Genomic DNA, 11,553 nt, shown 5'->3' on the forward strand with positions numbered 1-11,553 from the left:
ATTCGAGTGCTGCCGATTACTACCCTACGTGGCACAAGTTGTAGTAGTACAAAAAGTCCAAGGGGGAAAAAACCCCCTTTATAGTCTCCTTACCTTTGAAGACCGATTTATTCTCTGTGTAGATAATCTTCTGTATCACTGATTTCTTTCAGCTGACCTCAAGAGAATTTGCAAGACAATAGTTGAGGCTGCAAGTGACGAGGAGAGACTAAAAGCTTTTGCTCCCATTGAGGAAATGATGACTTTTGTGCAGTTTGCTAATGATGAATGTGATTATGGCATGGGGCTTGAGTTGGGAATGGACCTCTTTTGCTATGGCTCACATGTGAGTAAAAAAACTCCACCTGCCACCCACTGCCCCACCTCCCTCCTCCCTCCTCTACCCCCAACACACATGAATACATGCACATTTATACCACCAAATTCCAGCAGAGCTAAGATATTCAGCTTGTATTTCAAAATGAATTTTTTGAAGTGATTTTTTTTTTTTTTTAAAGCAAATGTCCTAAAAATATTTGAAATTCATCTTATATTCTAGCAAAGGTAATAACCAAGATTATTTGCATTCAGGCTTACATTAAAGTGTATTCACTTATTAGGTACATTATAGGGATATGCCTTCTTGCTGTGTGTGTAGATTTGGAGCTATGTTTGGGGATGTGTGCACACACCTTAGGCTCCATTTTGTTTCCATTGTGTTGGGGTTATTTGTTATTGTGCTTGAAATCTTAGATGAAAAATATACTTTAAAAATTGTTTAAGCTTTGTAAGAGATGCTGTTTTACCATTAACTAATTGCTCATTAATAAAAAAATTTTACTTAATAGCTAAACCTGTGCTTACTCAACCATAGTTGCCTGAAAGTCAAAGAGGCAATAAGGTATGGCAGGCATGACATGCCCATGGGGCTAAACTGGTTGTAAATGACATCTTCCCCAGTGTGTAAGATTGGGCAAGCTTTCCAACACCTTTGTATCTGTCTCTTTACCTGTAAGCTATGTCTGCACATGTGCACACCCATTCGCAGAGCATTTAATTCTCATTTAACCTACTTATAACTAAGTCACAGAGAGTCAAACCATCTTGCCCGGCGTTGACACGAGCAGTCTGGTTCCAAAGTCAGTGCCTAAATGAGCGCAGTAATTCTCAAACTATAAAATGCATGTGACTCACCTGCAGACGTTGTTAAAATGCACTCTATTGGTAGGTCCAGGATTAGATCAGAGACTACGTATCTGTCATGCTTCCAGGTGATGGTAATGCTGCTGCTCTGCAGACCACAGGGGAAAGAGCAAGACTAAACCAGTAGCTTTCCAGCTTTAGCATGCATCAGTCATCGGGAGGACCTGTCCAAACCACACATTGGCACTCTCCCCACCCTCCCCAAGTTTGATTGAGATCTAGGATAGGTCCTGAGAATTTGCATTTCCAACAAGTTACCAAGTGAAGTTGATGCTCTTGGTCAGGGGTGTACATTTTGAGAACCCTGCTATAAACCATCTTATACTACTTTTCTTTACCAACCTCATAATTATCAGTAAACAGCCAGGATGACAGTCATCAGTCAATCCAAATGGTGCTTGACCTGCTAGAGAGGCCCTAAGCATACACAGAGCCATAAGATGTGAACCAGTGAATAGCAAACTTGATTGTTGTGAGAATGAAAAGACGTGTAAGAGTTATAAAAAGATTTAGCACAGGCCGGGCACAGTGGCTCACGCCTGTAATCCCAGCACCTTGGGAGGCCAAGGCAGGTGGATCACAAGGTTAGGAGATCAAGACCATCCTGGCCAACATTCTATCTACTAAAAATATACAAATTAGCCAGGTGTGGTTGCAGGCAGCTGTAGTCTCAGCTACTTGGGAGGCTGAGGCAGGAGGACCACTTGGAGGCAGAGGTTGCCGTGAGCTGAGATGGTGCCACTGCACTTCAGCCTAGCACCAGAGTGAGACTCTGTCTCAAAAAAAAAAAAAGACTTAGCGCAGTACTTACCACATGTTAAGGGCTAAATGTATGATCAACAAAAAGGTGGTATAGTAGATAACAATAATCTAAAATCTTTTGATAAACCTAAGGCAGTGGCTCTTAACAGGGATTGGGAGGTGGTACATGTTGGGGATGGGGGAGAAGGAATTTGAGGATAAAGGAAATACGATCTGAAAACTCACTTTCAGCATAGCTATTGTTACAGAATGAAGGAAAATAAAGCTTAAATTTTGACTGGAAATACGCTGGAGAGAATAAAACGTCTTTGTGGGCATAGTTTGGGGTGATACAAAATTGATAAAACCTAAAGGAAGAAGAAAACTCAAGTTTAGTTTTCTTAATTTTCAAGATATGCCATTAGTCTTCTAGAGCAACAAGATTGCCTCTTAGAATGCCAGGTGTCTGTCCCTAAATTGTGTTCACTTTTATCACTTGAGAGTGTAGCTAAAATGATTTTGGAAGTAGCCTTTGTTAAACAAGTGCTTTTTTCTTGATATTTTTTCTGCTACTTACTAGGATAATCTGCTATGTTCTCTGCTTCATGTTGTATTTTTTTATTTTTCAGTATTTTCATAAAGTTGCTGGTCATCTTTTACCTCTTGCTTATAAACTGTTGAAGAGGAATCTGTTTGCAGAAATCATTGAGGAACATCTGGCAAACAGAAGTAAAGAGAACATAGACCAACTTGCTGCATGAGTGAGGAGGCTTATTTGGTGTACAGTATTTCAAGGGACTAATATTAAACTTGTGATTTTTGTTTTGTTTTTAAGGAATACAAAAAAATAAACATATACTAAAAATATTTATAAGGTTCTTCTGCCTGGTTTTCCTTCTTTAATGTGCAAGCAAATGGCAGTTAAATCATCTAAATGGTCACCCTAATCATATTTTGGAAGACAAAATCACCCTTTAATATGTCAGAGGAGGCCACTGTCTAATGCCTGTGGTTAACCAGACCATCCTTACAGAGTCTTGTTTCAGTATTTATCATATGGGCAACTAAAAATATTTCCTCTGAGTGAGTCTTGGATTAACAGCTGTAGCTTTAAAGATTGTGTTTATGGTGTGTGAGGAGGGGAACAGAAAGAAACTCTACAATCAGCACTCTCCCAGGGTGCGTGACCTACCCAACCTGCATTTTGGGTAGTATCTCCAGGTGACTCCCAGCAAGTAGTCCAGTTATCCTATTAGAGATACTATTTTAAATCTTAACTCAGTCTGTCATTTACTAATATAGCCTGGTATATTGATACATCGTGTTAACATAAGATTGTAATCAGTATGCCGTTAATTTAGATTTAAAAGTTTTTCATTGCAAATGATTTCACTGGATTTTTAGTACAAATCTGTGAATAGCTGTGTTTTACTAGATCCCGATTTTCCTTAAACCTGATATGTCCTTCACCTTAAAAGTAGAGGTTAGGGCCAGGCGCAGTGACTCACGCCTGTAATCCCAGCACTTTGGAAGGCCAAGGTGGGTAGGTCACTTGAGGTCTGGAGTTAGTGACCAGCCTGGCTAACATGGTAAAACCCCATCTCTACTAAATATACGAAATTACCTGAGTGTGGTGGCACATGCCTGCGACTCCAGCTATTTGGGAGGCTGAGGCAGGAGAATTACTTGAACCCGGGAGGTAGTGGTTGCAGTTAGCTGAGATCACACCATTGCACTCCAGCCTGGCCAGTGAGCAAGACTCCATCTCAAAAAAAAAAGTAGAGGGGAGATCATGAAATGCAAAATAGCAAACTTCATAGATGGGGCTGAGGAATGTACAAGCTTTTTTCCCCTTTCTATGAAGTTCAAGATAGGAAAGCCCCCAGGTCATCTAGGTAAACCTCCACATTTTGTAAGATTGACTTCGTTTACTCAAATAACTTCTTGACTAGCTAGTAGTTGTCCAAAGTTCTTACTGTCAGCTGTCTCCTCAAAATATATTTGAGGTACTTACTTTTTTTTATATAAGGGCATGAGTAGACTATTAAAAGACAACATTTAGAAGTTTAAATATAAATAGCATTCTTCATCTTCGCAATTAGGCTGCAAGCTTCTTAAGAGCACATATTTTATGGATATATAGTCCACTCAGTAGCACAAACCTTTGGAATTGTACTTACTGAATAAATAGACCCTGTCACATCTTCCTGAGTGCCAGATAGAATCAAACTGTCAAAAGCTGAGAAACTGGTAAGATGCCTGGGAGTTAAGGATTCTTGACTTCTCAGACAAAGTCTTCTGGGGTCAAAAATCTCTGCCACACCCGAAATCTGTTCCTTTTCTGCCAATGGCTCATGCTGCCTTTGGAGGCAGGTAAGATGCTTTCTTCAAGGTAGGCATATTTTGTATAATATCTTAACCAAAATGAAACTGAAAAGATCTTTAGCTTCCCTTTTATAACTGTACAGGAAATTTTACAGCTCTAATGGAGAGGTCTCAGGTTTTAAGGAACTGCCATTTTAGTTAGGTAAGTAGCTCCAGGCCCTGGAACCATCAGAACTATTAACTTGTTTTATATTAAAATAATTACAGGAACCATTAGGTCACACATAATAGAAAAAGTTAACCAAAGCACACCATAAATTTAAAATAAAATTTTAGAAGTTTGAGCTTTGTTCCTCAGATTTATTTTCTAAGGTGTTCAACTATTTCTAAATACTGCCATGTTAGCACTTTAAAAATATTCAAATTCATGTATCCCCCATTAAAGATTTGTTTAGCTAGAAATATTAGATTCATTTAATTTTGCCATTTGATGATCCAACAGTCTCAACTGTGTAGTTTGTAAATTTTTTATATGTTTTACGATCAGTAATATGGATTCCAGAAAGATTTCTTACGAAGAAACAAGTGAAAGAGGACAGAAAAAGGTGAACTGGCTTTTCATCCATTCCTTACAGAAACCTGATATGAATGTGTCTTTCAGGGCATATCAGAGCCAAGATAGAAATTGTACACAAACCCTAAGAATATGGTGGTTATAATTCAGATAATATAGTTGTGAATGGCGTTTCCTAAAGACAGCAACAAAAAATGTGGATTCCCAGTCTCAAACTCCAGTTTTGTCAGAGGTCTACTAACCTGCTTCAGGAGGTACCGATCTTCCAACTACTGAACACTTTGCATTAAAGAGCAAGCTCCCTACAGGAAGATGCCAGACCTTATCTTTTTCCTTCACTAAAGGCACAGTCCATTTAAACCTAGTGAACTAAATATTGGCTACCTAGGATCTGGTCACTCAATGGCTATAGTAGATTCCAAATGGCATCTATCTACCCCCGTTCTCTGAGAACACAGTTTAATTGCCCAGGCTCTTTCATGAATGAAGAACCTTGATCCAATCAGGATTTAACAGAAAGTCATTAACCAGTTCAAATTTAGCTAAGCTCACCTCTCGAAGTTCAATAATGGAGTTTCCATATAACCTCTCAAACATGTATGTAGAATAACACCCAAGGAAAAATGAAAGCTACAGAACAGATTGCTATAAACTACTTGGCACTGTCCTAAGACCTTTGCATTAACTCAAATACTGACCTTAACAGCTTAATACCATTCTGTCTAAACTATTCCTATAATAATTTTAATGTCTGGCTGTGCAAGTTGGCTCACATCTGTAATCCCAGCACTTTGGGAGGCTAAGGTGGGGCAGATAGCTTAAGCCCAGGAGTTTGAGACCAGCCTGGATAACATGGTGAAACACTCTCTCTACTAAAAATACAAAAAATTAGCCAGGTGTGGTGGTGCACACGTGTGGTCCCAGGTACTCAGGCGGCTGAGGTGGGAGGATTGCTTGAGCCTGGGAGGCAAAGGTTGCAGTGAGCCAAGATCATGCCACTGCATTCCAGCCTGGATGTAATATCTATGTAGTTGATCCCTATAATAGTAACCTATCAGTTCCTTGACTTAGTCTTTCAATGATCTAGATTAGGGGTTGATTGACAAACTAGAAACTAGTATCTTCATAGTACCAATAACAAAAACCTCCCAAATCTCAATTTCAGGCATCCTACTGTCTTAACATCATCACTCATCCTTCCGTCTCTTTCCTTCTAGTACCCCAACAATTTTTCAATACAACAGTCCCCTACAATTCACAAATGTGACCACCTTTTTCATTCTTCTCCCACTCCATTCCCTATTCTCTCGTTACCCAGCCTTTGGATTCTATTTCACATCATTACCATCACTCCTCTATCCTCCACTCCATTGCCCTTCTCTCCATTTGTTGTAATTTATCTGTTAAGCCACATTTTTAAAACTGCCCATTCTTTACCTGAGTCTGTTCAGTTACAGTTGGCTGGAGAAAAAATACAACCATGGCAGCTCATCTGATTTTAACCTCAAGTTGGCCATGCTGGATGTCCACCAATCCTACTTTCTAATCTTTCAGCCCTAACCACCCCCCCATCCTCAGTTTATTTCACTGAAAAAATAGAAACAACCAATAACTTCAACAGAATCCCACTGCCTTACCAGCTACCCATTATATGTCACCTTTCCTCCTTTCTCTGAAGGTTGAATGTGTGTCCAAGACCACACCTCCTTTGTCTACTCAAGCACTTCTCTATTTTTCCTCTCAAACATTCCTATCATTAACCAAAAAGCTGTAATTTCCTGCATCTTAAAATCCAATCAATCTTAATTTTCCCTGTCAAACCATCAACAGCAAAAGAAGCTATAATATCCTGCATCTTAAAACTATCACACATTACTCTTCTGAAAACCTCATAGAAATGCAATGGTTGTCTTCAATTCTTCCAATCTCTGTTGGACCCACTCCTTTCAGGCTTTGGCTTGAAAAACACACACTGAACCTTCTCTGGGGAAAGTTATCAGTTATCTCCACATTGGACCATTTTGAGCCCTCATTTATTTCACCTATCAGCAACACGTGACAGTTAATCATCACTCCTTGAAACTACCCTTCTTTTTTGAGACAGGGGCTTGCTCTGTCACCCAGGCTGGAGTGCAGCAGCACCATCACAGCTCACTGCAGCCTCCAACTCCTGGGCTCAAGCGATCCTCCTGCCTTAGCCTCGTAAGTAGACTACAGGTACATGCTACCATGTCCAGATGATACTTTATTTTCTAATTTTTTGTAGAGACATGGTCTATGTTTCCCAGGCTAGTCATGAACTCCTGGGCTCAAATGATCCTGTCCCCCCTGGCCTCCTGAAGTGCTAGATTTACAGGCCTGAGCCACGACACCCAGCTTATGTTTTAATAAATCCACCAGTGGAATACCCTTCTATGAATGTATTCACTTCTCCCAACCCAGCCTCACTAGCTCGCTCATTTGCTGGCTCCTCACCTCCCCAAATTTAAAAGTAAGCATGTGTCAGTGCCGCGTCCTTGTACCTCATCTTTGTCTGCACTCAGCCCGTGGTACTCTCCTGTCTCAGGATGATGCCACCCCGTGTAGCTCTCGGGCTGGGCCTTTCTCCTGAATTCGAGTCTGATACATGCTGATGCCTATGTGACACCCCCACTTGGAAGTCTAAAAGACATTTAAAACAATGTCTAAAACCAAAATTCCTCTGCACACAGCACCCCACCCCCAAATCTCTTCTTAAAAGTCTTTCCTACCTCACCCAGTGGCCATTCCATTGTTCTGTCATTATGCAGCCAAAAAGTTTGCAGACGTCCTTGAGTCCTCACTTACCACACTCCACATCCAACCCATTCCCAAGTCCTTTCTATTCCACCTTCAGCGTCCATTCACTTTCACCACCTCCACCAGCTTCAGTCAGGTTCAGATCTCCACATCTCACCTGAATTATTCCAAGAGCCTTCTAGGTGGTCTCCTGCTTCCACTCCTGCCCCTTATAGTCTGTTCCAACAAAAGAGTCCAAGAGATCATTTTAAGTCAGATTATGTGACTTTTCTGCCTCACTGGCTTCTCATTTGGAATAAAAATCAAACCCCTACACCCCCAATCTCTGTCCTTACCACTTTCTTCCCTCTTATCCCTCTCCAGCCACAGTGACCAACTCGGTGTTCCTTGAACCTGGCAGGAGAATCCTACCTTTCTATACAGCATTTTCTCTTCTTACAACATTTTTTCTCACAGATAAATGTCCTTCTCTCACTTTCTGTAGGTTTTTGCTCAAATGCTTCCTTATCCCTGAGGCTTTCCCTGGTCACCCTCTATAAAAATGGGGTGGGTGCACACAGGCACACACCTTCACTTTTAGAAAAACAATTACAGTGAGGATTCTTGACTGATTTTGTACATTCATATCAGTGTGCAGCACATAAAAATCACTTTTTTAAAAATTGCTGAACTGATCCACATTTATCGTCATCTGACATACTATAGATTTCTCTTCCTGCTGGAATGAAAACTTCAAGAACACAGAATAGGGCCTGGCACCCAGTCATTGTCCAGTAAATACTCGGTGAATATAAATGATCTACTCTGGACTTTTAGTGTGTTCCTTTTTACTAAAAGCTTAATATTAAAAGACCACATCTTACTCAAAGGTTGTTACTTACCACCCTCTTTCAGCAGTTCTATTAGCAAATGTCCATTGTAATTATTTAACATGTGTAAATAAATAGTTTTACCTCTTTTCATGCAAACAGCATAATTTTTCTTGCAAAAAAAAATCACATTTTTGAAAGTGAGCTGAAATGAAATTGGTTTTCTGTAGACCTGCAACTTTCGCTGACAAATGGAGGTGCTAAACCATTGCTGGTGGTATGAACAGCCTGCTGTCAATCCAGCATCTATCTATCTACGTTCTATTGCTCCTTGCTTGCACAGTGCAGAAAGGCTTTGAAACCTGAGAGAAGCATTATAATTATTATCTTTTGGGGAGGGCTCCCAGTGCCAGACATATCAGCCTACACTACGTAGGGCAGCAGTGAAGAGGGAGGACTGTTACAGATATCATTAAAAGCCAAACCACACATTGTCATATAGATTTTCACAGATTTTCTGATTAACTCATCACAGTAATCATTTTTACTATAGTGATATGCAGCTTTACTACACTACTATAAATTAAAACAGATAAATACAGCTCTAGGCAGCATCACATATTAACAAACTAAGCATTCTTCATGAACCAAAACTGAAAACAATTATTAAGAAGAAGAGATGCTGGCATTTTTGCCCATTCTCATCATACCTTCTCAAAGATGCTACACTGATGATATTGGTAAATTAATTTGCCAATTAGCCAGGCACAACAATATGATGGTCTCCACTATTTCATCTTTTGGTTGAAAAGCAGACTCACCTCAATGTATCAAAAAGAAAAATGGAACAGATAGCAACACCAAAGAAAACCACTGAATGCTTTAAAAATACAACATTTTTCCTGTAGTTTAGCAGTAAGACACACGAGGAATAGAAATATACCAAAGAAGAAAAATAATGCTTTAATTAACACCCACTCTGAAATGTCAGTCTCTGAAGGAAGATGGGCAATGAAAGTAGCAGAAATGAAAACGGGAAATATGGAAAATAAAATCCCTGTGAAGTTTAATGTATGAAGCTATCAGCAAAGAAACTGATTTCCTCTTTAAAGGCTTGTAATTCAGAACAATTAAGTTAGCCAGTGGCCATGCTGAGGAGTTCAGAGTCTAGCAATACATTGTACACAGCAAATACACAAGACAAGTTGGAGACACACAGAGTTATCATTTAGAAATGATTTTACTCTGGATGGCCAAAAAAACCTTGAAAGGGCTATGAAGAAAACTTGAAGTCAGTCAAAGGATGGAAGTAATAAGGACTAATTTTAGGCAGATAGCACAACTAAGAATGTTCCTAAAATCCCGAATATTGTGCTCAGCTTTCAATCTTCATTCTCATATGGCTTCATGATCTTATAAGTCTTCAGGATCTTACAGATCTTAACAGGTATATTATAATTAAGAACTAGGAAGTGAAGAATCACTTTCAAAATGTTAAACCAGCTCATTGCCAGTTCTGTTTCAGAAAATGTCTGTCTGGGTCAGGCGCAATGGCTCACACCTATAATCCCAGCACTTTGGGAGGCTTAGGCAGGCAGAATGCTTGAGCTCACGAGTTCAAGACCAGCCTGGGCAACATGGCAAAACCCCATCTTTACTAAAAATACAAAAAATTAGCCAGGTATGATGGCATGTGCCCACAGTCCCAGATACTTGGGTGGCTGAGGCAGGAGGATCACTTTAGACCAGGAGGTTGAGGCTGCAATGAGCCAAGACCATGCCCCAATGCACTCTAGCCTGGGTGACAAAGTGAGACCTTGTCTTAAAAAAAAAAAAAAAAAAAAGGTGGGCACAGTGGCTTACACCTGTAATTCCAGCACTTTGGGACACCAAGGTGGGCCGCACAAGCTCAAGAGTTCTAGACCAGCCTGGGCAATGTGGTAAAACCCCAGCTACTCGAGAGGCTGAGGCAGGAGAATCTCTTGAACCCGGGAGGTGTAGGTCACAGTGTGCCAAGATCACACCACTGCACTCCAGCCTAGCAACAGAGCAAGACTCTGTCTCAAAAAAATAAAATAAATAAGATCTCCAAAAAGTTTTGAGAGGAAAACAATAGCTAACCTAAAAAAAGGATAAACAATTAATGTTATTATTTTATAAGATGTTTCTGATATATTATAACTTGAATGATAAATATCCTAGCTCTAAATGCTGCTGTAGTTAGAATTTACATGTAATGGGTTTTACTGTAATAAGAAAAACTGTTATTATTTTTGGAGATGGTGATCATCATTACAAATTCACAGTATCCATTGATCATAAATGTCTAATAAATATTTAGAATACCTAGCAATGTTTTATTTTCAAAATGAGTTTCACATTCAATCATTGTAGTTAAAAATAAATGTACCATCTTAAGAAGAATCATTATCATGAAAATGGCCATATTGCCCAAAGTAATTCATAAATTCAATGCTATCCCTATCAAGCTACCACTGACTTCCTTCACAGAATTGGAAAAAACTACTTTAAATTTCATGTGGAACCAATAAAGAGCCCACATAGCCAAGAAAATTCTAAGCAAAATGAACAAAACTGGAGGCATCATGCTACCTAACTTCAAACTATACTACAAGGCTACAGTAATCAAACGTCATGGTACTAGTAACAAAACATATATATAGACCATTGGAAGAGAACAGATGCCACACAGCTACAACCATCTGATCTTTGACAAACCTGACAAAAACGAGCAATGGAGAAAGCATTCCCTATTTAATAAATGGTGTTGGGAAAACTGGCTAGCCATATGCAGAAAACTGAAACTGGATCCCTTCCTTACGCCTTATACAAAAATTAACTCAAGATGGATTAAAGACTTAAAAATAAGACCTAAAACCATAAAAACCCTAGAAGAAAACCTAGGCAATACCGTTCAGGACATAGGCATTGGCAAACACTTCATGAATAAAACATCAAAAGCAAAGGCAACAAAAGCTAAAATTGACAAATGGGATCTAATTAAAGAACTTGTGCACAGCAAAAGAAACAATCATCAGAGTGAACAGGCAACTTACAGAATGGGAGAAAATTTTTGCAATCTCTCCATTCAACAAAGGGCCAATATCCAGAATCTACAAAGAA

At 39.5% G+C, this 11,553-nt stretch overlaps 1 protein-coding gene across 2 annotated transcripts in view; it reads left to right on the forward strand.

Moving 5' to 3' along the window:
• LOC108293350 (histone PARylation factor 1) overlaps positions 1–2,790 on the forward strand; it is a 69,171-nt gene extending 66,381 nt beyond the window's left edge. For both annotated transcript variants that reach the window (XM_017514691.2, XM_017514690.2), the window contains exons 7-8: positions 153–325; positions 2,553–2,790. In XM_017514691.2, coding sequence (XP_017370180.1) covers positions 153–325; positions 2,553–2,684 — 305 coding nt within the window. In that variant the 3' untranslated portion in view covers positions 2,685–2,790. The remainder of the gene's footprint in view (positions 1–152; positions 326–2,552) is intronic.
• Positions 2,791–11,553: the final 8,763 nt, after the last annotated feature.

The sequence above is a fragment of the Cebus imitator genome, unplaced genomic scaffold (genome assembly GCF_001604975.1).
Source record: "Cebus imitator isolate Cc_AM_T3 unplaced genomic scaffold, Cebus_imitator-1.0 Scaffold533, whole genome shotgun sequence".
NCBI classification, from domain to species: domain Eukaryota; kingdom Metazoa; phylum Chordata; class Mammalia; order Primates; family Cebidae; genus Cebus; species Cebus imitator.